This window comes from Oncorhynchus tshawytscha, linkage group LG02 (assembly GCF_018296145.1).
Source record: "Oncorhynchus tshawytscha isolate Ot180627B linkage group LG02, Otsh_v2.0, whole genome shotgun sequence".
NCBI lineage: Eukaryota > Metazoa > Chordata > Actinopteri > Salmoniformes > Salmonidae > Oncorhynchus > Oncorhynchus tshawytscha.
Window position 1 is genome coordinate 61,336,446 of NC_056430.1, and position 26,469 is coordinate 61,362,914.

At 41.0% G+C, this 26,469-nt stretch overlaps 1 protein-coding gene across 1 annotated transcript in view; it reads right to left on the reverse strand.

Moving 5' to 3' along the window:
• Positions 1-4,607: 4,607 nt before the first annotated feature.
• LOC112265494 (oocyte zinc finger protein XlCOF6) overlaps positions 4,608-26,469 on the reverse strand; it is a 29,335-nt gene continuing 7,473 nt past the window's right edge. The window contains exon 4 of the mRNA XM_024442846.2: positions 4,608-6,544. Within this exon, the coding sequence (XP_024298614.1) occupies positions 5,172-6,544 (1,373 nt within the window). The 3' untranslated portion in view covers positions 4,608-5,171. The remainder of the gene's footprint in view (positions 6,545-26,469) is intronic.

The following is a 26,469-nucleotide window of genomic DNA, read 5'->3' on the forward strand; positions in this document are numbered from 1 at the left end:
TGTTAACTGTTAAAATTATACATTTTTAAAAACAATACTAAACATGCACATCCAAACAGCACAAAAACATCAATGTCATCACATCTGGCCAGACCTATCTGCTCACCCCCCCATTCATCTCCAGCATCAGCATCAATTTCTGCCACATGGCCTAAAACTGCACCATTTTGTTTCTCTCTGTCACCCACGCACTTTCAACATTTAGATAATAAAGTATTTGACCTTTCCATCGTGTTAGCGATGGACGATTGGTTGATTTCCAGTTAAGTGTGCATTTTTTTCAAGATGGTTGATGAGAAAAGTATCATCCAGCCCGTCGGGTATCTCACTGCTCATTCGTATGCCATGTCTTGAAATATGCAGACAGACGGATTAAAAGTACATTTACATTTTGATACTTCTGACAGACAACTTTCTAACTCCGCCCAAAACTTTTGGACTTTATAGCATTCGCAGACTGCATGGGTTATTGAGTCATTAGTTTTACACTTATACAACAGATGGGTCTAATCCTGAATGCTGATTGCTTAAAACTGCATTCCAGCCTGTGTCTATTCCACAAGTTACCACCAGCTAAATCTATGATGTTAAAATGCCTATTTACTCTGTTCCATCTGCCTGTGCAATCCTCTGTCTCATCAGCCCAGCCAGGCAATTTATAAACTTGATCTCCACTATAAAAGCATGTAGACATTATTTCCCATTTCTTTTAGACTAACATCTAGTTTTCAACATCGGAGATTTGTATAAACCTTGCTGTCTGTCTCTCCGACATTTGCTAAATTGTTTCAATATTCAAATTCGATCTCCACCTGTCCCATAGTAATGAAAGTGTTGGGATGAGACAGACAGGTAGGCAGCTTTTCTCAGCCAGTTCGAAATCATGAAATCAACATAATTTTTATGGATATATACAAAGAACTAGCAATAGAAAACATGTCTAACAAAACAATGTGCAGCTAGTTTGTAGTGTTTTCCGCTTCAGTTTAAAATGATTGTGTTAGCTGTGTTGTTGGCTAGCTCTTGAGCAACAGTGTCCTCACGAGAGAGAGTGTAGATTTTCTATGCCAGGTGAAATCGCGCATCATTAGCTCATTGTTATGGATGTATCCAAATAAATATCACTAGAAAACAACAAACAAATGCAGCTACTTTGTTGTTTTTCTGTCTGCACTGTTTGACATGACTAGCTAGCTAGCAAGGGATAACAACATTGCCAACCAATATGGCAATGGAACATATAGATCTGGGTTGCATCCATAGATACAGAACAAAAAGACTGAACGACTGGGTTGCGTCTGTGGCAACTGAACAGATAGCTTGGGTAGCAACCCTAGATTTGTGTCGGGACTATATCTTGTGGAAGGATGAAATATCATGAATAAATTAAAATATTTTTCTATTAATGAAAATATGTCAATCATTATTTATATATGTTGGTAACCCGTTGTATAAACGTGATAATGCCCTCGAAGTTGCTGATTTTGGTATGATTTGACTTGGTCTCAGGCTGTGCCAATATATCCTCCAAACAGCGGCTACTCCGGCATTATCACTCAATTAAAACATGACTCTGCCGTTTTGCTGTAGAATTTGTGATTTTAACTTGTAAAATACATTCTATACATTAGTTTATACTGGATTAAGGGTCATTTTTGTTAACTGTAATTTCGTTGGAACATCACTAACATAGCCTCTGTCCAATATCATCAGTTCTTTTTAAGTCTTGGAAGAATTGAAACTTGTATTTTTTATTTGCCCATACAAAGTCAGTTATGACGTAGTATACTTTAAAAAAAAAATGTATTCAGTGGGATAATTGGTATAAATATAAGAATTAATTGTTAATATTTAATTGTGCCATCCTGTGTGTGTGTTAAGAAAACCATAATGTTGAACCTTTAGGGACCATTGTTAACCTACAGAGAACATTCCCAGAACCTTCAGAGAACGTTGCCTACAGTGTAACCTTCAGAGAACGTGCCCCGCTATCTTTGTAAAACCAAAAGAGAACGTTATAAGAATGTTAAGAAAACCATCAGTTTAAACCGTTAGGGAACATTGGTGCAACGTTCGGGGAACATTCCCACAACCTTCAGGGATTATTGCCAGAACCTAAATGTGTTATCTGGGTATGTCTGTGGTTGAGAAGGTATTGACATTGTTCATTAACATGCTATAGTAAGCGTTTCTGTTTTAAAATGGGTCCCTAAACCCTTGCAGCAGAGGAGAGCAATGTTTTAGCTACATTTTGTCTCCAAAAAGTAAATATGTTAAAACAAGGGGTGTAACTTGTTCACTATTGTCAGCTGATTTAGAATTACATTTTTATAATTTTCCTGGCATGTTCTGTTGAGGTATTGACGAGTAAAGTCAGAATCTTCAATGTAAAGCTAAGTTCACTGCAGTAATAAAATAGATAAGTGTTTAAGATTTGTATCCCTGAAGTTTTGACCAGCTGATTATAGCGAAGAAAATACATCTGCATTTCCCGCTGTGTAAACACGTTGATTCTCATAGCAAATAGTCTCAAGATAAAGCCTGATAAACTTGGGGAATTGATATTCAAAGCTTAAATAGAAAAACCTTTGTCAGGAACCAGGACTAACACCAGGACTAATAAATCCAATGCAACTGCATGTTTTACAAACGGTACCACGTTGTAAAAATACTTCAAAAGTACACCTTAAGTCTTTTTGGGGGGTGTGTGTACTTTACTATTTATATTTTTTACGTTTTCTTTTTACTCCATGAATTTTCCCTGTCACCCAAAATAACTTGTTACTAAAATGGGCTCCCAAGTGGCGCAGCGGTCTAAGGCACTGCATCTCCGTGCTAGAGGCGTCACTACAGACACCAGGCTGTATCACAACCGGCCGTGATTGGGAGTCCCATAGGGCAGCGTACAATTGGCCCAGCGTCGTCCAGGTTTGGCTGTCATAGTAAACAAGAAATTGTTTTTAACTGACTTGCCTAGTTAAATAAAAGTTACATTTTAAAACATTGACACTTATCAAATGAACATCCCTGGTCATCCCTACTGCCTCTGATCTGGCAAAGTCACTAAACACAAATTCTTTGTTTGTAAATTATGTCTGAGTGTTGGAGTGTGCCTGTCTATCCTTAAATTAAAAAAATACAAACAGGAAAATCATGGCATCTGGTTTGCTTAATATAAGGAATGTTAAATTATTTATACTGTTACTTTGATACTTACAGTGCATTCAGAAAGTATTCAGACACCTTGGCTTTTCTACATCTTGTTACATTACAGACTTATTCTAAAACTGATTAAATAAATGTTTTTTTCTTCATCAATCTACACACAATAACCCATAATGACAAAGAAAAAACAGAAATACCTTATTTACATAAGTATTCAGACCCTTTGCTATGATACTCGAAATTGAGCTCAGGTGCATCCTGTTTCCATTGATCATCCTTGAGATGTCTCTACAACTTGATTGGAATCCACCTGTGGTAAATTCAATTGATTGGACATGATTTGGAATGGCACACACCTGCGTATATAAGGTCCCAAAGTTGACAGTGCATGTCAGAGCAAAAACCGAGCCATGAGGTAAAAGGAATTGTCCACAGAGCTCCGAGAGAAGATTGTGTCGAGGCACAGATCTCAGGAAAGGTACAAAAACATTTCTGCAGCATTGAAGGTGCCCAAGAACACAGTGGCCTCCATCATTCTTAAATGGAAGAAGTTTGGAACCACCAAGACTCTTCCTAGAGCTGGTCGCCTGACCAAACGGAGCAATCTGGGGAGAAGGACCTTGGTCAGGGAGGTGACCAAGTACCTGATGGTCACTCTGACAGAGCTCCAGAGTTCCTCTGTGGAGATAGGAGAATCTTCCAGAAGGACAACCATCTCTGCAGCACTCCACCAATCAGGCCTTTATGGTAGAGTGGCTAGATGGAAGCCACTCCTCAGTAAAAGGCACATGGACAGCCTGCTTGGAGTTTGCCAAAAGGCACCTAAAGTCTCTCAGACCATGAGAAACAAGATTCTGTTCTGATGAAACCAAGATTAAACTTTTTGGAGGAAACCAATGGTGAAGCATGGTGGTGGCAGCATCATGCTGTGGGGATGTTTATCAGCGGCAGGGACTGGGAGACTAGCCAGGATCAAAGGAGAGAAGAACAGAGCAAAGTACAGAGAGATCCTTGATGAACACCTGATCGAGTGCTCAGGAACTTCAGACAGGGACGTAGATTCACCTTCCAACAGGACAACGACCCTAAGCACACAGCAATGACAACGTAGGAGTGGCTTCGGGACATGTCTCTGAATGTCCTTGAGTGGCCCAGCCAGAGCCCGGGACTTGAACCAACTACAGGTGTGCCAAGCTTGTAGCATCATATACAAGAAGACTCGAGGCCGTAATTGATGCTAAAGGTGTTTCAACAAAGTACTGAGTAAAGGGTCTGAATACTTATGTAAATGTGATATTTCCATTTTGTTTTTTATACATTTGCAAAAAAATCTAAACCTGTTTTTGCTTTGTTATTATGAGGTATTGTGTGCAGATTGATGAGGGGAAAAAAACAATTTAATACATTTTAGAATAAGGTTGTAAAGTAACAAAATGTGGAAAGTCAAGGGGTCTGAATACTTTCCGAATGCACTAAGTATATTTTTGCAATTACATTTACTTTTGAATCTTAAGTATATTTAAAACCAAATACTTTTACTCAAGTAGTAATTTACTGGGTGACGTGCACTTTTGAGTCATTTTCTATTAAGGTACAGTATCTTTACTTTTACTGAAGTATGACAATTGAGTACTTTTTCCACCACTGGGTGGACACGGCACACTATTGTAGTTTTGCGGAGAGAGGATGGCGGCAATTTATTTTCTCGCCTAGAGTGGCAGAACGGCAAGGACTGGGCCTGGTTTCCTTTTCGCAAACTTAGACCTGAGGGGTATACAACAAAGCAGGATCAATGAGTTAACTTAATCATATAAAAATATATTTTCCTGCAGTGTGGATTTATTCAAGGATTCTCTGCAAAGTGTGTTAGCGCATGTATTTTTCAAGTATCTTGACTAGGTAAAACTGGGAGCAGTGGAAAGGCTTCTTCCCTGCATGTCATCTCGTGCATTTTAAGGTGTCCTAACTGGGTAAAAGCTTTTTCACACTAAGAGGATTTGAAAGGATTATTTATCTCCTGTGTGTGTCATCTCGTGTGTTTTCAGTCTCCTTAACCTGGTAAAACCTTTTCCACACTGAGAACATTGGAATGGTTTTTCTCCCGTGTGTATTGTCATGTGATCTTTCAGATGAGATGACTGGATGAATCTCTTCCCACACTGAGAGCATTGGAAAGCCCTCTGCCTCTCTACTAAGTGTGTTCTCTCATGTGATTTCCGGTCCCCTGATGAGAAAAATTTCTTTTCACACTGAGAGCACTGATACGGCTTCTCGCCAGTGTGTGTTCTTTCATGCACTTTTAGATGCCCTGATCGCCCAAAACCCTTCCCACAATGAGAACAGTGGTATGTTTTCTCTTCCCCTGTATGTATTCTCTCATGCTCTTTCAGGCCCCTTAACTCAACAAAACCCCTTCCACACTGTGAGCAGAGGTGAGGCTTCTCTTCTGTGTGTGTCCACTCATGTGTTTTCAGGCTCCCTAACTGGGTAAAACTCTTTCCGCACAGGGAGCACTGGAAAGGCTTCTCTCCTTTGTGTATTCTGTTATGTTTTTTCAGGCTCCCTAACTCAGTAAAACTCTTTCCACACAGGGAGCAGTAGAAAGGCTTCTCTCCAGTGTGTGTCCTCTCATGTGTTGTCAGGTGCCCTAACTGGGTAAAACTCTTTCCACACTGGGAGCAGTGGTGAGGCTTCTCTCCTGTGTGTATTCTCTTGTGCATTTTTAAGTTCCCTAAATGGGTAAAACTTTTTCCACACAGGAAGCATTGGAAAGGCTTATCTCCTGTGTGTGTTCTTTCATGGTCTTTCAGGGTCCATAACCAAGTAAAACCCTTTCCACACTGAGTGCATTGGAATGTTTTTTCTCCTGTGTGTGTTCTCTTATGCTCTTTCAGATGAGTTGACCGGATAAATCTCTTTCCACACTGAGTGCATTGGAAAGGCCTCTCTACAGTGTGTGTGTTTTTTTTCCCAGTGTGTATTCTCTCATGCGTTCTCAGGTTCCCTGACTGGGTGAAACTCTTTCCGCACTGAAAGCAGTGGTACGGCTTCTCCCCTTTATGCGTTCTCTTATGGTCTTTAAGGTGCCCTAGCCGGGTAAAAGTCTTTCCACATTGGGAGCATGGGTAAGGCTTTTCTCCTGTGTGCGTCCTCTCATGTGTTTTCAGGTGCCCCGACTGAGTAAAACTCTTTTCACATTGTGAGCAGTGGTAAGGCTTTTCTCCTGTGTGTATTCTTTGATGATCTTTTAGGTTCCGTAACTTAGTAAAACTCTTTCCACACTGCGAGCAGCAGTGTTGTCTCGCTGGTTTGGGCATCTCTGGGTCTGGTTCCCCTGAAGTACACTTTCCGCTGTTCGAGTGAGAGTCCAGTCTCTCTCCTGCCAAAGACAAACAGAGTGTTTAGTTAAATACTAAACAGAGACCTGAATGAAACATCCATATGATAAAATTGTCCTCAAATGAGATTTAATCAAGACTAGATCCATCAATAAAAACAGCAGCGCATGTCATCACAGAATGGCAGTAGTGTTTTGTAGCCTAATAAAAACAAAATAGAACTTGACTGTTATGCATTTATTAGACCTAATGGACTACAATTACAGTGTATACAAACAATGGAGTAAAACAAGCTTACACTTGGGGTTCTGAGGGGTATATTACAAAGTTAGCTAGATCTACTTATGGTTTTCTGAAGTAAGCAGCTTCAGTTAGCTTCACATTCCAGCAGGCTTCATCCACGTTACGGATGTGGATATTGATCCTGCAGCTGCCACTAACTCCAGCCAGGCATGTAACTGCTTGTCCATGTGGCACGTGGACAACCTAGTGAGTCGAACGCCAAACTATTTATTGATGCAAACCTGAAAACGGCAATCCATGGGCAAGTCAGTGCCACGTTTTCATTTTTGTCCGAAATGAAAATGAAAGTTATCTTGCAAATTCAGCAGGCTAAGGTGGGAAATACGCTATTAGAAGTGCAGTCTTTCTTATATTGTATGTGTATCATAATGCCATCATTGATGTGCTTATCAATACACAAGCATCTTCTTTACGACTCCTTTCATTTTATTCATATGAAAGTTTTAATGTGCATGATGTTTCAAATGCATCCTGTTATTCCTAAATGTGGCGTGATATTTTTTACACAAGAACATTTTACGAATAAAATATTTATTTCAGTCATCTTCCTCATATTGTTGAGAATGAAGGAGGTGATAACGCACTTTGAACTCTATTTAAACAAACTTAAACGTAGCAGTAAATCTTAACACTGGCTGTAGCACTATAGGTTCGAGGGGGAGTGTCAGGAAAATGTATTGTATTTTCACAATCCGGAATTTTGGGCGCAGAGTCAACGCCCACTGCCATCCGTTCTATTGGCCAACGTGCAATCATTGGAAAATAAAATCTATGAGCTATGATCAAGATTATCCTACCAATGGGATATTGAAAAACTGTAAAATAATATGTTTCACCGAGTCGTCGCTGAACAACGACACAGATAATATAGAGGTGGTGGGATTCTCCATGCAGCGGCAGGACAGAGAAGCTACATCTGGTAAGACGAGGGGTGGGGGTGGGGGTGTCTATTTGTCTATAACAGCTGGTGCGCGATGTCTAATATTAAAGAAGTCTCGAGGTATTGCTCGACTGAGGTAGAGTACCTTATGATAAGCTGTAGACCACACTATCTACCAAGAGAGATCTAATCTATATAGGGATGAAATGGTTACTGGTTTCACAATAAACCACTGTAAAATTCCTGACGGTTAGTATTACCATTTCAAATTGTAATTATCATTAAAAAAGTTTTTGGATTACCGTAGTTTGAAAAACTCACAGTAAATACTGTCCAACATCAGCCAACGTTAGCAACAGTCTAGTGCAGGCGCAGCATGCAACGTGGGTTTTGTTTTGTGTGAAAACATGGCGGAAGACAGTGACAGAGCTCAGGAGATTTTTCAGCCTTCTAAGAGGACCAAATCTGAAGTGTGGTCATATTTTGGGTTTTACAAAAGTGCTGAGGGAAACTTAATCGAAGATGGTCACCCTGTCTGCAGAACATGCAACAACAAACAACACTGCAACACTTCAAATCTTTTGAGTCATCTTCGTGACCACCACCCACTACTTTATAGCCAACGCAAGGCAAGTTCACTTTTAGCTCAATGCATGATGTGGGGACTTTGGAATGGGGAAAACGTCATGGTTTGTCTCTCTAACTTGCTAATAGCTTGTCAATAATGTAAACTGAAGCTTTCAGTGTTACCTACTCTTGTAAAAACACTACACGTTGCTGCTGCTGTATGCGTTGTGTCTGCAGACTCTATTCGCCCATTGCACACGATAACACGTTCTGTAGTTTAGTCACCCAACCATCATATTTTGTTCATGAAAAATTTGTCAGTTGTCGACTTGGTTGTAAAAGTGTTCCAACAGGAGAAACACTATAGACTCCTATACACGACTCCTGTATTTATGTCAATTGTTGGGCTCATTGCAATTACTATCACCGTCTTCTTAAGTCTCATTTGTATTTATGTAAATTGTGCATGGGGTCATGGCATATACTCAAATCCAACACAGAAGATAGACTGTGTGCGTGCGTGAATAATAATAATTATAACAACGAGGGGCCATGCATCAGCGCTCCCTCACCTTGCCACGGTTGCAAGGAAGCTTTTGTGCATCCCAGCAACCAGCCGGCCATCAGAGGGAGTGTTCAGTGCCAGCGGGCACATCGTCTCCCCTCGCAGATCACTAATTAAACCGGACAAAGTAAATATGCTGACATTTTTACATTTCAATCTCAAGTGAACAAAAAAGCCAGCAGCACCCTATTTCTTTATGAAGGAGAGAACGGACATACAATCAATGCGGTTCATTCGATTTGTTTACATTTTGTGTTATTTTAATGTCAACACCTGCACATTGGATTTGTTTACATATGGTTGTATTGTTCTTACATGCACATTGCTTTGCTTGTGTTGCTTTTATATGCACATTTGATTTGCTTATGTTAATGGTTGTGTTCACTAAAACCTGCACTAGTGAAACCTTTACCTCTCATGGCCACATGGCGCCATCTTTAATGTTAATGTTGTTATCTTAATGTTTATGCACACACAAGTGCATAGTGCTAATTATTTTATTTGTTGTTTGTTTATTTGATTTGCTTACTTAACTTCTTTGGGGTAGGGGGCAGTATTTTCACATCTGGATGAAAAGCGTGCCCAGAGTAAACTGCCTGCTACTCAGGCCCAGATCCTAGGATATGCATATTATTAGCAGATTTGGTTAGAAAACACTCTGAAGTTTCTAAAACGGTTTGAATGATGTCTGTGAGTATAACATAACTTATATGGCAGGCAAAAACCTGAGAAAAAATCCAACCAGGAAGTGGGAAATCTGAGGTTTGTAGGTTTGTTTCAACTCTTTGCTTATCCAAAATACAGTGGAAATGGGGTCATGTTGCACTTCCTAAGGCTTCCACTAGATGTCAACCGTCTTTAGAACCTTGTTTGATGCTTCTACTGTGAAGTGGGGCCGAATGAGAGGGGAATCAGTCAGAGGTCTGCCAGAGAGCCACGAGCTGGTCACGCGCATTCACATGAGAGGTAGCTTGCGTTCCAATGCTTTTCTACAGACAAAGGAATTCTCCGGTTGGAACATTATTGAAGATTTATGTTAAAAACTTCCTAAAGATTGATTCTATACATCGTTTGACATGTTTCTACGGACTGTAACAGAACATTTTTGGACTTTTCGTCCGTACTTTCCGCTGGACTTGCACTCGCGTTGTCAGTTTAGATTGTGTACTGAACGCGCGAACAACAAGGAGGAATTTGGACATAAATGATGGATATTATCGAACAAAATAAACATTTATTGTGGAACTGGGATTCCTGGGAGTGCATTCTGATGAAGATCATCAAAGGTAAGTGAATATTTATAATGTTATTTCTGACTTCTGTTGACTCCAACATGGTGGATATCTCTTTGGGTTGATTTGTTGTCGGAGCGCTGTACTCAGATTATTGCATGGTTTGCTTTTTCCGTAAAGTTTTTTAAAAATCTGACACTGGTGCTTCTACACCTGCATTGCTTGCTGTTTGGGGTTTTAGGCTGGGTTTCTGTACAGCACTTTGAGATATCAGCTGATGTACGAAGGGCTATATAAATAAATTTGATTTGATTTGATTTGACACAGCGGTTGCATTAAAATTCCATGTATAACACTTGTATTTTCATCAACATTTATGATGACTATTTCTGTAAATTGATGTGGCTCTCTGCAAAATCACCGGATGTTTTGGAACTACTGAACATAACGCACCAATGTAAACTCCGATTTTTTTATATAAATATGAACTTTACCGAACCAAACATACATGTATTGTGTAAAATGAAGTCCTATGAGTGTCATCTGATGCAGATCATCAAAGGTTAGTGATTCATTTTATCTATATTTCTGATTTTTGTGACTCCTCTCTTTGGCTGGAAAAATGGCTGTTTTTCTGTGACTTGGCTCTGACCTAACATAATCGTTTGGTTTGCTTTCGTTGTAAAGCCTTTTTGAAATCGGACACTTGACAACAAGTGTATCTTTAAAATGGTGTAAAATACATGTATGTTTGAGGAATTTTAATTATGCGATTTCTGTTGTTTTGAATTTGGCGCCCTGCAGTTTCACTGGCTGTTGACGAGGTGAGACGGTTGTGTTCATTTAAACCTGCACTAGGGAAACTTTTACCTATCATGGCCACATGGTGCCATCTTTAATTTTAATGTTATTATTTTCATGTTTATGCACACAAAAAGTGCATAGTGCTGCTAATTGTATTTGTTGTTTGTTGGTTTTCAATATAAAACTTGGTGAAATGATTTCAGTGTGTGTATCAGTAATTTTTTTAACATTTCAAGCACATTTGAACAACACCGCCATAATACTGATAACTGTGATAACTTTGGTCACTATAATCGTGATATGAAATTTTCATACCGTTTCATCTCTACATGTACAGTTGAAGTCGGAAGTTTACATACACCTCACCCAAATACATTTAAACTCAATTTTTCACAATTCCTGACGTTTAACCACTGAATAATTCCCTGTCTTAGGATCACCACTTTATTTTAAGAATGTGAAATGTCAGAATAATAGTAGCGATAGTGATTTATTTCAGCTTTTATTTCTTTCATCACATTCACAGTGGGTCAGAAGTTTACATACACTCAATTAGTATTTGATAGCATTGCTTTTAACTTGTTTAACTTGGGCAAAACGTTTCGAGTAGCCTTCCACAAGCTTCCCACAATAAGTTGGGTGAATTTTGGCCGATTCCTCCTGACAGAGCTGGTGTAACGGAGTCAGGTTTGTAGGCTTCCTTGATCGCACACGCATTTTCAGTTCTGCCCACAAATTTTCTATAGGATGGAGTTCAGGGATTCGTGATGGTCACTCCAATACCTTGACTTTGCCAAAACTTTGGAAGTATGCTTGGAGTCATTGTCCATTTGGAAGACCCATTTGCGACCAAGCTTTAACCTCCTGACTGATGTCTTGAGATGTTGCTTCAATATATCCACATAATATTCATACCTCATGATGCCATCTATTTTGTGAAGTGCATCAGCCCCTCCTGCAGCAAAGCACCCCCACAACATGATACATGCACCCCCGTGCTTCACAGTTGGGATGGTGTTCTTCGGCTTGCAAGCGTCCCCCTTTTTCCTCTAAACATAATGATGGTCATTATGGCCAAACAGTTCTATTTTTGTTTCATCAGACCAGAGGACATTTCTCCAAAAAGTATGATCTTTGTCCCCATATGCAGTTGCAAACCGTAGTCTGGCTTTTTTATGGCGGTTTTGGAGCCATGGCTTCTTCCTTGCTGAACGGCCTTTCAGGTGAAGTCGATATAGGACTCGTTTTACTGTGGATTTAGATACCTCCAGCATCTTCACAAGGTCCTTTGCTGTTGTTCTGGAATTGATTTGCACTTTTCGCACCAAAGTATATTCATCTCTAGGAGACTGAACACGTCTCCTTACGGAGCGGTATGACGGCTGTGTGGTCCCATGGTGTTTATACTTGCGTACAATTGTTTGTACAAATGAACGTGGTACCTTCAGGCATTTGGAAATTGCTCCCAAGGATGAACCAGACTTGTGGAGGTCTACAATTGTCTTCTGAGGTCTTGGCTGATTTCTTTAGATTTTCCCAAGATGTCAAGCAAAGAGGCACTGAATTTGAAGGTAGGCCTTGAAATACATCCACAGGTAAACCTCCAATTTATTCAAATGGGGCGGCATGTAGCGTAGTGGTAAGAGCGTTGGACTATTAACCAAAAGTTTGCAAGATCGAATCCCCGAGCTGACAAGGTAAAAATCTTTTTTACTGCTCCTGAACAAGGCAGTTAATTAACCCACTGTTCCTAGGCTGTCATTGAAAATAAGAATTTGTTCTTAACTGACTTGCCTTGTTAAATAAAGGTAAAATAAATAAATAAATGAGCCTATAAGAAGCTTCTAAAGCCATGACATCATTTTCTGGAATTTTCCAAGCTGTTTAAAAGGCATCGTCAACTTCTCACCCACTGGAATTGTGATACAGTGAATTATAAGTGAAATAATCTGTCTGTAAACAATTATTGGAAAAATTACTTGTGTCATGCACAGAGTAGATGTCGTAACTGACTTGCCATGGTAGGCCTTGAAATACATCCACAGGTACACCTCCAATTGACTCAAATGATGTCAATTAGCCTACCAGAAGCTTCTAAAGCCATTAAATAATTTTCTGGAATTTGCCAAGCTGTTTAACCTTTCTGGCGCAGGGGTCCCGCTAGCAACCCACCTCGACAACATCCGGTGAAATTGCAGAGCGCCAAATTCAAAATACAGAAAACGCAATATTAAACCTGTGCCATACATGATTCTTTAGCTTAGAATCTTGGCAATCTAACCGCATCGTCAGGTTTCCAAAAGGCTTTACGGCGAAAGCACAGCATTCGATTATCTGAGTTCAGCGCCCCACAACAGCATATTATCTAAACAAGCACAGGCGTCACAAAATCCCAAATAGCAATAAAATAAGTCACTTACATTTGAAGATCTTCCTCTGATTGTAATCACAAGAGTCCCAGGAACACAATGAATGGTCGTTTGGTTCAATAAATTCCTTCTTTATATCCCAAATAGTCCGTTTAGTAGGCGACATTGAGTTCAGTAATCCACCCGTTCAGAATGCAGACATAGGAGTTCCAAAAGTTGCCAGTAAAGTTTATTCAAACAAATCAAACAACATTTCTTATTCATTATTAGGTACACTAATATCTAAATAAACGATAATATTTCATATGGAGCGAACTATTTTCAATAGGTAAGGAAAAGAACGCAGTGCGCTCCCTCGGTCACGAGAGCAATGAGACTAGTTTTTCCATAGAACTTCCTGAGGATAAACAACTATTCCTTGTTGGTTTTTCAGAATACAAGCCTGAAACCATGTATTAAGACTGTTGACATCTAGTGGAAGCCATAGGAACTGCAATTTGTGAGGCGGAAGTCTTTGGTTTCAATAGCTTAAGCTTGGAATTGGCTGGCAGGTCAACAATTGGTCCTCGGGTTTTCGCCTGCCAAATCAGTTCTGTTATACTCACATACATAATTTTAACAGTTTTAGAAACTTGAGTGTTTTCGATCCAAAACTACCATGCATATGCATATCCTAGCTTCTGGGCCTGAGTAACAGGCAGTTTACTTTGGACACCTCAGTCATCCAAAATTCCTATCCCTAACAAGTTTTAAATTTAAATTACTTGTGTCATGCACAAAGTAGATGTCCTAACCAACTTGCCAAAACTAGAGTTTGTTAACAAGACATTTGCGGAGTGTTTGAAAAATGAGATTTAATGACTCCAACCTAAGTGTATGTAAACTTCCGGCTTCAACTGTATATTATTCATAGCCATCTATTTACCACCACAAAACGATGTTGGCCCTAGGACCTCACTCAACCAACTCTACAAGGCCATAAATTCATCCAGAAGCGGCGCTCTTAGTGGCTGGGGACTTTAATGCAGGCAAACTTAAATCTGTTTAACCTCATTTCTAACAGCATGTCACATGTACAACCAGAGGGAAAAACACTCTAGACCACCTTTACTCCACACACAGAGATGCATACAAAGCTCTGCCCTGCCCTCCATTTGGCAAATCTGACCATAATTCTACCCTTCAGATTCCTGCTTACAAGCAAAAACTAAAGCAGGAAGTACCAGTGATTCACTCAATACAGAAGTGGTCAGTGGTCAGGATGCTATGCTACAGGACTGTTTTGATAGCACAGACTTGAATATGTTCTGGGATTCATCCAATGTCATTGAGGAGTATACCACCTCAGTCATCGGCTTCATCAATAAGTGCATCGACGATGTCGTCCCCACAGTGACCATACGTACATATCCCAACCAGAAGCCATGGATTACCTGCAACATCTGCATTGAGCTAAAGGCTAGAGCTGCCGCTTTCAAAGAGCGGGACACTCATCTGGGCGCTAATAAGAAATCCCGCTATGCCCTCAGACGAACCATCAAACAACCAAAGCCTCAATACAGGATTAAGATTTAATCCTACTACACCGGTTCTGATGCTTGTCGGATGTGGCAGGGCTTGAAAACTATTACGGACAACAAAGGGAAGCCCAGAAGGGAACTGCCCAGTGACACGAGCCTGCTAAATGCCTTTTATACTCCCTTCGAGGCAAGCAACACTAAAGCATGCACGAGAGCACCAGCTGTTCTGGATGACTGTGTGATAACACTCTCGGTAGCCGATGTGAGCAAGACCTTTAAACAGGTCAACATTCAAAAAGCCGCGGGGCCAGACAGATTACCAGGACGTGTACTCAAAGCATGCGCGGACCAACTGGCAAGTGTCTTCACTGTCATTTTCAACCTCTTCCTGTTCGAGTCTGTAATACCAACATGTTTCAAGCCGGCCACCATTGTCCATGTGCCCAAGGAAGCGAAGGTAACCTGCCTAAATGATTACCACCCCATAGCACTCACGTCAGTAGCCATGAAGTGCTCTGAAATGCTGGTCATGGACTACCATCAACAGCATCCTCCTGGATACCCTAGACCCACTCCAATTCGCAAACCACCCCAACAGATCCACAGATGACGCAATCTGAATCGCACTCCACACTGCCCTTTCCCACCAGGACAAAAGGAAAACCTATGTGAGATTGCTGTTCATTGACTACAGCTCAGCGTTCAACACCAGTGCCCACGAAGCTCATCACTAAGCTAAGGACCCTGGGACTAAACACCTCCCTCTGCAACTGGATCCTGGACTTCCTGACAGGCCGCCCCCAGGTGGTAAGGGTAGGCAACAACACGTCTGCCATGCTGATCCTCAGGGGCCCCTCAGGGGTTTGTACTCCCCTCCTATTTTTTATTAGCCCTTTTTCCCCCAATTTCATGGTATCCAATTTGTAGTTACAGTCTTGTCTCATCGCTGCAACTCTCATACAGCCTCGGGAGAGGCGAAGGTTGAGAGCCATGCGTCCTCCAAAACACAACCCAACCAAGCCGCACTGCTTCTTGACACAATGCCACTTAACCCGGAAGCCAGCCGCACCAATGTGTCGGAGGAAACACTGTACACCTGGCAACCGTGTCAGCGTGCACTAAGCCGGCCCGCCACAGGAGTTGCTAGTGCGCAATGGGACAAGGACATCGCAGCCGGCCAAACCCTCCCCTAACCCGGACGACGCTGGTCCAATTGTGTGCCGCCCCAAGGGTCTCCTGGTTGCAGCCAGCTGCGACAGAGCCTAGACTCGAACCCAGAATCTCTAGTGGCACAGCCTTAGACCACCGCGCCACTCGGGAGGCCAGTCCACTCTTGTACTCCCTGTTCACCCACGACTGCGTGTCCAAACACGACTCCAACACCATTATTACGTTTTCTGTCGATAGTGGTAGGCCTGATCACCGACAATGAGGAGACAGCCTATAAGGAGGAGGTCAGAGACCTGGCAGTGTGGTGCCAGGACAACAACCTCTCCCTCAACATGAGCAAGACAAAGGAGCTGATCGTGTACTACAGGAAAGGGCAGGCCAAACAGGCCCCCATTAATATTGACGGGGCGGGTGGCTTGCCTCAGACCATCCTGCAGGTAAAGAAGCCAGATGAGGAAGTCCTGGGCTGGGGTGGTTACACGTGGTCTGCGGTTGTGAGGCTGGTTGGACGTACTGCCAAATTCTCTAAAACAACGTTGGAGGCGGCTTATGGTAGAGAAATTAACATTCAATTCTCTGGCAACAGCTCTGGTGGACATTCCTACAGTCAACATGCCAATTGCATGCTCCCTCAAAACATTTTAGAGTGGCTTTTTACTGTCCCCAGCACAGGGTGCACGTGTGTAATGATCATGCTGTTTAATCAGCTTCTTGATATCCCACACCTGTCAGGTGGATGGATTATCTTGGCAAAGGATAAATGATCACTAAAAAGGATGTAAACAAATTTGTGCACACAATGAGAGAAATAAGCTTTTTGAGCGTTGTCGTGGAAAATTGCAAGATTATGTTTTAATGCTTGTAAGATTGTTATAATGCTTGCATTACATTATAATAGTTGTTACATTCGACAGAATAGAGTATTGTGTGTGTGTTCCACTGAGGATGAGATAGCACTGACAGAGGAGATTTACGATGTCTTTGGGTAATAAAGCCTAAAGAGCATTCCAGATAACATGAGCTAATGGTTCTGTTCTATGCCGTATTAGGGAGAGACGGTTCCCTTTTGGAGTAAGGGGGCCAGACACTGGTCTTTACAATGAGAACTGTTGACACAGCAGTAACTGTCTGCTATGTTTTATAGATATCTTTCAAACAAATCTTAATCTTTGTGAACTGTTCCTAAGATCTGTGATTCATCATATAAGTTCAGAGGGGTGTATCTTGGCTATAAAATATCTTTTGTAATTTTCTGTAGTCACTTTTCAATGGTTCATTAGAGATAGCGCATCATTGAAAGTGAAAAAAGGCTATTGCAAAGCTCTTGTTGTTATTAAAGATGTCATTTAAGTATAACTCTGACTGGTGTGTAGTTTGTAACTCTCCTCATTTGGTAAAGCAGAAAAATGCCACGACAGCGTATGGAACATTTCTGGGATCTTTTATTTCAGCTCATGAAACATGGGACTAACACTTTACATATTGTGATGACATGTTTGTTCAGTGTACATGTGTTTTAAAGACAACACTTCAATTGGACAATGCTCGTGCAACTCAGGAGAGGCGGTGCACTCTAGTAGTTTCAGCACAGACATGTGGGGGGTGAGCAGGGGCCGGTTGTGTCTGACACAGAGGGAGAGAGAGAAAATAGCCAAACTGACTCACGCAAGTTACACAAATATGTCGCTGCGATATGTTGTCTATCATCTCATCTGGTAGTGTCTGTCTTGACTGCATCAAGAAGCCAGATAGCTACACTAGCCAGCTAAGTTAGTTAGCAAGGCTAATTGAGGCTATTTAGAAGCGCTCCCCGCGTCCTGGTCTACAACAACTCTATTCATATTAAACAACAGCCTACCTGGTGGTTGATCATTGGAGCCTACTGCTTCTCATTTAGACAACTTTATTCCATAATTGTAATTAAATGTTGCATTGATTACAAATCTTCCACATGGCTTGGTACACATGGAGCTTCTGACAGTAGTGCTCCTTTGACTGACCGATAATAACAAAGTGTGTAGACTACCAGTCATTTTTATGATGCACACTCCTGTGGAGGCACCTCAGGGGAGGAAGGGGGGGTGGACCATCCTCCTCAGTGAAATTTCATAAAAATAAAAATAGTGAAACATTAAAAAAGTTATCCTTTTTAGATAAAACTACACTAAATATATTAATTTGTCACCAAATAAATTGGTTAAAATACACTGTTTTGCAATGAAGGTCTACAGTAACTTCAACAGCACTGTCTGGGCTAGCACCATAGCGTAGCTAGAGGACAGCTAGCTTCCGTCCCCCTCTGGCTACATTGACTTCAATACAAAACCTAGGAGGTTTGTAGGCCTCACCCCCTTCCGTAGACATATATGGTAATTATGACCACTTCCAGAGGACGTCCTCCAACCAATCGAAGACATGTTGTCCATCCAATCATAGATGTAGGATCAGAGATTATTGGGATTGTGCCACAGAGCATTTTAGATGTTCTGTGTGTTGAGAAGCTTGGTGACATTGTTGGATAGAGATTAACCTGTAGTGACACCCAGCCCGTGAACGGGACCGTTATCATCATCTGACACTAATTAGCATAACGCAACAGACATAAAACTTCCTAGAAAATCTTCCTATTCATGAAAATCACAAGTGAAATATATTGGAACACAGCTTAGCCTTTTGTTAATTACCCTGTCATCTCAGACTTTCAAAATATGCTTTACAGCCAACGCTAGACAAGCATTTGTGTAAGTTTATCATAGCCTAGCATAGCATTATGCCTTGCTAGCAGCAGGCAAACTTGTCACGGAAATCAGAAAAGCAATCAAATGAAATCGTTTACCTTTGATGAACTTCGGATGTTTTCACTCACGAGACTCCCAGGTAGACAGCCAAAGTTAATTTTTTCCCAAAATATTATTTTTGTAGGCGAAATAGCTCCGTTTGTTCTTCACGTTTGGCTGAGATATCGCCCGGAAATTGCGGTCACCACAACACCGAAAAATATTCCAAATTAGCTCCATAATATCGACAGAAACATGGCAAACGTTGTTTAGAATCCATCCTCAAGGTGTTTTTCTAACATCTATTCGATAATATATCCGTCGGGACAATTCCTTTTTCTCTAGGACCGATTGGAGTAATGGCTACCTCTGCACTTTACGCGAGAATCTCTCTCGGAGCCACCATGTGACCACTTACGCAATGTGCCCCCATACGGCTATTCTTCAACAGAAATGAGTAAAACTACGTCACAATGCTGTAGACACCTTGGGGAATACGTAGAAAGCGTAAGCTCGTTGATGGTACATTCACAGCCATATAGGGAGTCATTGGAATGCAGCGCTTTCAAAACCTGGGGCACTTCTGGATTGGATTTTTCTCAGGCTTTTGCCTGCAACATCAGTTCTGTTATACTCACAGACAATATGTTTACAGTTTTGGAAACGTTAGAGTGTTTTCTATCCAAAGTTGTCAATTATATTCATATTCTAGCATCTTTTCCTGACAAAATATCCTGTTTAAAACGGGAACGTTTTTTTTCCAAAAATGAAAATACTGCCCCCTAACACCAAGAGGTTGAGTATAGAGTGATAGTTGACTTTCAATTCAAATTCGTTTTTTCAAATGACACGATATGGAGGAGGTATATTATAAATTGTTTTCTTGGGTTAAGAACTACATTTCTTGTCCAGTTAGTGCAATTTACAGTTGAAGTCAGAAGTTTACACACAGTCGAGGCCAAAAGTTTTGAGAATTACACAAATATTAATTTTCCCAAAGTCTGCTGCCTCAGTTCATATGATGTCAATTTGCATATACTCCAGAATGTTATGAAGAGTGATCAGATGAATTGCAATTAATTGCAAAGTACCTCTTTGCCATGCAAATGAACTGAATCCCCAAAAAAACATTTCCACTGCATTTCAGCCCTGCCACAAAAGGACCAGCTGACATCATGTCAGTGATTCTCTCATTAACACAGGTGTGAGTGTTAACGAGGACAAGGCTGGAGATCACTCTGTCATGCTGATTGAGTTCGAATAACAGACTGGAAGCTTCAAAAGGAGGGTGGTGCTTGGAATCATTGTCCTTCCGCTGCCAACGATGGTTACCTGCAAGGAAACACGTGCCGTCATCATTGCTTTGCACAAAAATGGATTCACAGGCAAGGATATTGCTGCCAGTAAGATTGCACCTTAATCAACCATTTATCAGATCATCAAGAACTTCAAGGAGAGTGGTTCAATTGTTGTGAAGAAGGCTTCAGGGGGAGCCCAAGAAAGTCCAGCAAGCGCCAGGACCGTCTCCTAAAGTTGATTCAGCTGTGCGATCGAGGCACCACCAGCACAGCGCTTACTCAGAAATGGCAGCAGGCAGGTGTGAGTGCATCTGCACGCACAGTGAGGCAATGTCTTTTGGAGGATGGTCTGGTGTCAAGGGCAGTAAAGAAGCCACTTCTCTCCAGGAAAAACATCAGGGACAGACTGATATTCTGCAAAAGGTACAGGGATTGGACTGCTGAGGACTGGGGTAAAGTCATTTTCTCGGATGAATCCCCTTTCCGATTGTTTGGGGCATCCAGAAAAAAGCTTGTCCGGACAAGACAAGGTGAGCGCTACCATCAGTCCTGTGTCATGCCAACAGTAAAGCATCCTGAGACCATTCGTGTGTGGGGTTGCTTCTCAGCCAAGGGAGTGGGCTCACTCACAATTTTGCCTAAGAACACAGCCATGAATAAAGAATGGTACCAACACATCCTCGAGAGCAACTTCTCCCAACCATCCAGGTAGAGTTTGGTGATGAACAATGCCTTTTCCAGCATGCTGAAGCACCTTGCCATAAGGCAAAAGTGATAACTATGTGGCTCTGGGAACAAAACATTGATATTTTGGGTCCATGGCCAGGAAACTCCCCAGACCTTAATCCCATTGAGAACTTGTGGTCAATCCTCAAGAGGCGGGTGGACAAACAAAACCCAACAAATTCTGACAAACTCCAAGCATTGATTATGCAAGAATGGGCTGCCGTCAGTGGCCCAGAAGTTAATTGACAGCATGCCAGGGCGGATTGCAGAGGTCTTGAAAAAGAAGGGTCAACACTGCATATATTGACTCTTTGTGCCAACTTCATGTAATTGTCAATAAAAGCCTTTGACACTTATGAAATGCTTGTAATTATACTTCAGTATTCCATAGTAACATCTGACAAAAATATCTAAAGACACTGAAGCAGCAAACTTTGTGAAAATTAAAATTTGTGTCATTCTCAAAACTTTTGGCCACGACTGTACACTTCGGTTGAAGACATTAAAACTCGTTTTTCGGCCACTCCAGACATTTCTTGTTAACAAACTATAGTTTTGCCAAGTCGGTTAGGACATCTACTTTGTGCATGACACAAGTCGTTTTTCCAACAATTGTTTACAGCCAGATTTTTTCACTAATAATTCACGGTATCACAATTCCAGTGGGTCAGAAGTTTACATACAATACGTTGACTGTGCCTTTAAACAGCTTGGAAAATTCCAGAAAATGTCATGGCTTTAGAAGCTTCTGATAGGCTACTTGACAAAATTTGAGGCAATTGGAGGTGTACCTGTGGATGTATTTCTAGGCCTACCTTCAAACTCAGTGCCTCTTTGCTTGACATCATGGAAAAATCTAAAGAAAATAGCCAAGACCTCAGAAAAAAAATTGTAGACCTCCACAAGTCTGGTTCATCCTTGGGAGCAATTTCCAAACGCCTGAAGGTACCACATTCATCTGTAGAAACAATAGTACGCAAGTATAAACACCATGGGACCACGCAGCCGTCATACCGCACAGGAAGGAGACTCATCTCTTGGAGACAGAACGCATGTACTTTGGTGCAAAAAGTGCAAATCAATCCCAGAACAGCAGCAAACGACCTTGTAAAGATGCTGGAGGAAACAGGTACAAAGGTATCTATATCCACAGTAAAACGAGTCCTATATCGACATAACCTGAAAGGCCGTTCAGCAAGGAAGAAGCCACTGCTCCAAAACTGCCATAAAAAAAGCCAGATTACGGTTTGCAACTGCATATGGGGCACAAAGATCGTACCTTTTGGAGAAATGTCCTCTGGTCTGATGAAACAAAAATACAACTGTTTGGCCATAATGACCATTGTTATGTTTGAAGAAAAAAAGGGGGGCGCTTGCAAGCCGAAGAACATCATCCCAACCATAAAGCACGGGGTGGCAGCATCCTGTTGTGGGAGTGCTTTGCTGCAGGAGGGATTGGTGCACTTCACAAAATAGATGGCATAATGAGGTAGGAAAATTATGTGGATATATTGAAGCAACATCTCAAGACATCAGTCAGGAAGTTAAAGCTTGGTCGCAAATGGGTCTTCCAAATGGACAATGACCCCAAGCATACTTCCAAAGTTGTGGCAAAATGGCTTAAGGAGTGGCATCACAAAGCCCTGACCTCAATCCCATAGAAAATGTGTGGGCAGAACTGAAAAAGCTTTTTTCAGTTCTGCCCACACATTCTCTATGGGATTGAGGTCAGGGCTTTGTGATGCCACTCCTTAAGCCATTTTGCCACAACTTTGGAAGTTTAAAGGCACAGTGAGCAAGGAGGCCTGCAAACCTGGCTCAGTTACACCAGCTCTGTCAGGAGGGATGGGCTGAAATTCACCCAACTTATTGTGGGGAGCTTGTGGAAGGCTACCCGAAACGTTTGGCCCAAGTTAAAAAATGTAAAGGTAATGCTACTAAATACTAATTGAGTGTACAGTATGTAAACTTCTGACCCACTGGGAATGTGATGAAAAAATAAAAGCTGAAATAAATCATTCTCTCTAATATTATTCTGACATATCACATTCTTAAAATAAAGTGGTGATCCTAACTGACCTAAGACAGGGAATTCTTACTACGATTAAATGTCAGGAATTGTGAAAAACTGAGTTTAAATGTATTTGGCTAAGGTGTATGTAAACTTCAGACTTCAACTGTATTTAAAGTTGCCTTGCTAACTTCAGTAGCTAACTACCAGCGTGAGTGTGCAGACATTTTGTTGAAGAACCCCTTTCATTCTCTGAGGTACACGGAAAAGGTGTGAATTAAAAGAGAGGGTCGTCCTCTGCCTGAGATCAGTTTCATGAAGAAGGATGAAAAGGTGAGAGCGTTCAATACCAACTGGTATCAAATGTATAGCTGGTTAACAGGGAGCCTATCATCAAGCCACCTGTAATTGAATGTTATGATTCTTTACAAGCTGAACATCTTTTCTGGGATGTCAAAAACAATTCCGAATGATTTGATAGCTTCCATCGCATCATCCATTAAACGTTAGATTAAAGAGAGAGGTTGACACAGCACATTTTTTTCCCGCGTGCACTCAAGTAGGCTTTGCACTTTCCTCCAGTATTTATTTAGCAAAGACAATAACACATAATCACTCCGGACAGGCACAAGCAAAAACTCATGACATAAATGTTGCCGCAGTCTAGGCTACACCTAAACATTTGAAATCGAACGAAGCCACAACGTCTCATGTACCTGTTCATCCACTGGCACATTGAATGTTTTCCTTCCAGGCACTGAGAGTACCCCTATCAATTTTCTCTCATTGCTGTATGTAGAGTCAATCACATACACAAATCACATTATTACAGATCAAAGAGTTTACTCCTTGCTTAGACTAACTCATTCTTAGCTCTTTTGTCTAACTGTGTAGTGTGTTGTGTTATTGTTTTGTGTAAGTAGCCCTCTCATTCCCCTTCCCCAAAATATTGTACTATAAATGTCTTTATTAAATGCTTTAGGATAAAAATAATTTGTCTTTGATGATTTTTGAAACACACTTTGTGGTCTCTGTGCATTCTGTGCCTATACCATGGGTCTCCCATCCTCCTCAATTTTTGAAGTCACCAGCCTCCACTGTCACACTCATAAAAACTGTAATATAACTGTTGTTTTATTAAAATGTCTAATGACATGGTCAATACTTGTATGTAGCAAAGTCACAGACAATTTTATAAAAACATTTCCAAAGTATTTATTAAAATATTTTTTTTATTATCAAAAAATATTTGCAAGTAAATAATACTAACATTCCTTCAGATATTCAAATATTCGGGCAACCGTGCTCATCCCTATTTTAATCCTACCCTGTGATGTCACAGAGAAGCATTTTTTAGGACCTTTCTTCTTATCTTTTTAACCAAAGATCACATATGTAGACACTGGTTTGGTGCTGGATATAATGAATGAAGTTGAAAAGTGGTAGAATTGTCCTTTAACGCCTTCTGTGCTACAGAGGGAATCTGATTTGATTGTTCCTCAACTCACACCTCAAACACTTAATTCAGGTTACAGTAGAGTTAGCCTGCCCCGAAAAACTTGACAACGGGTACTTGAATACGGGTAAAAATTAGAGATTTGGGCACTGATAAATGCCTAAATTGGCATGCAGTGGCTGTACAGTAACATGCTATACATGACGTCAGAGCTCTGACTCCGCACTTCTCAGCGCTGTATGGGTTTTGACTGACAGCCGTTCTGAACTTGAGCCCCTCGCACGACAAGAAGTTGCCCCCATCCCTCCCACTAATTTGGCAGCTTTTATACATTTTTTGTTGCTTAAGTGAGGGAATTGCTGTAAATTAAGAGGAGTATGTATTTTGAAAGATGAGACGTTGAGGATTATAATAAATATTGCTTTGACATCATACAAGCAAACCAAACACCCATGAGTCTAAATATGCACTTCACACTTCCATATCATACAACTCATGTCATAAACACTGAGTGTACAAAACATTAAGGTTAAGGTTGGGTTCTTTCCGTGACAAAGACTGAGCAGCTGAATCCAGATGAAAGCCATGATCCTTATTGATGTCACCGGTTAAATCCACTTCAATCAGTGTAGATGTAGGCTGAGGAGATTTTTAAGCCTTCAAATCAAATTTTATTTGTCACACGCGCCGAATACAACCGGTTGCAGACCTTACCATGAAACGCTTACTTACAAGCAGTTAAACAACAATGCAGTTAAGAAAAATAAGTTAAGAAAATATTTACTAAATAAACAAAATCTAAAAAAATCTAAAGTAACAATAAAATAACAATAACGAAACTGATTCAGAGGGCTTGGGTTAAATGTGGAAGAAACATTTCAGTTGAAGGCATTCAGTTATACAACTGACTAGGTATCCCCCTTTCCCTATATACAGGGGGTACCGGTACCGAGTCAATGTGCGGGGTACAGGTTAGTCGAGCTAATTGAGGTTATATGTACAGTACCAGTCAAAGGTTTGGACACACCTAATCATTTAAGGTTTTTTCATTATTTGAATTATTTTCTACATTTTAGAATAATAGCGAAGACATCAAAACTATGAAATAACACATACGGAATCAAGTAGTAACCAAACAAAGTGTTAAACAAATCAAAATACATTTTATATTTGAGATTCTTCAAAGTAGCCACCCTTTGCCTTGATGACAGCTTTGCACACTCTTGGTATTCTTCTACCTCGGGTTCAGATCCTCGGAGCTCCCAGCCTCAACAGAACATGAGGCTGCCTGAGAGACCGGCCCATTCAACATCACCAGCTGTCATCATAGGCAGCTCTATGGTGAGAAACATCTCGGTCCCCAAGGCAAAAACTCTGTGCTACCCAGGAGCACGAGTACAGGACATAACAAGGCTGCTTCCGACTGTTCTACCACAGATGCCGGGAGCTGACACTGTCGTAGTCCATGTGGGGGTCAAACGACATCAGGAGGGCTAGCTCGGAACATTTGAAAATGGATTTTAAAGAACTGATTTTAGCATTAAAAGACAAAAAAAAAATGGCCAATAATTTCAGGTCCAGTACCATCGTTGGGCCGCAGATGTGAAAGATTCAGCAGACTGTTGGCATTACACATCTGGCTAAAAGACTGTCGTAGCTCTGCTGGAGTCACTGTTATTGATAACTTTGACACCTTCTGGAAACAGAAGATACTCTACAGGATACTCTCTCCTCTTGGCTCCTGGACTCTGTCCACGTATTTCAAGGCTGCGTTGAAACAATGACTGGTAAATTATCCAAAACCAGTTAAGTTAATCTCTACCATTGTGACAATGAGTCGTCATAATGCTGCATCAAATGTACATGATCTTAGGGGCATTGGCAAACACAATGTAAGTAATTTAATTTATGTACCCCTAATTGCACCAAATACATCTGTTTATCCTACAGCTATTGTATGAAGTAATCATGACCCTATAAACCAGAGTTACACTGTTAGCACAGAGGCGGTGTGCAATAGTAGGAAGACCCCTTTATGCAGCTCACCCTGCACTATCAGCTCCAATGTAAATAACATGAGTAAGTCTACCTCTGATAAGCTTCCCATTAAAGCATTAAAAACAATCAAGCAACCCAGAAAAGTGCTAAAAATAGCCCATATAACATATGTACCCTAAGAAACAAGATCCATGAAGACAATAACTTGCTTGTAACAGATGATATTCATATTCTGACTATCTCTGAAACTCACTTAGATAATACCTTTGATGAGACAGTGGTAGCAATAC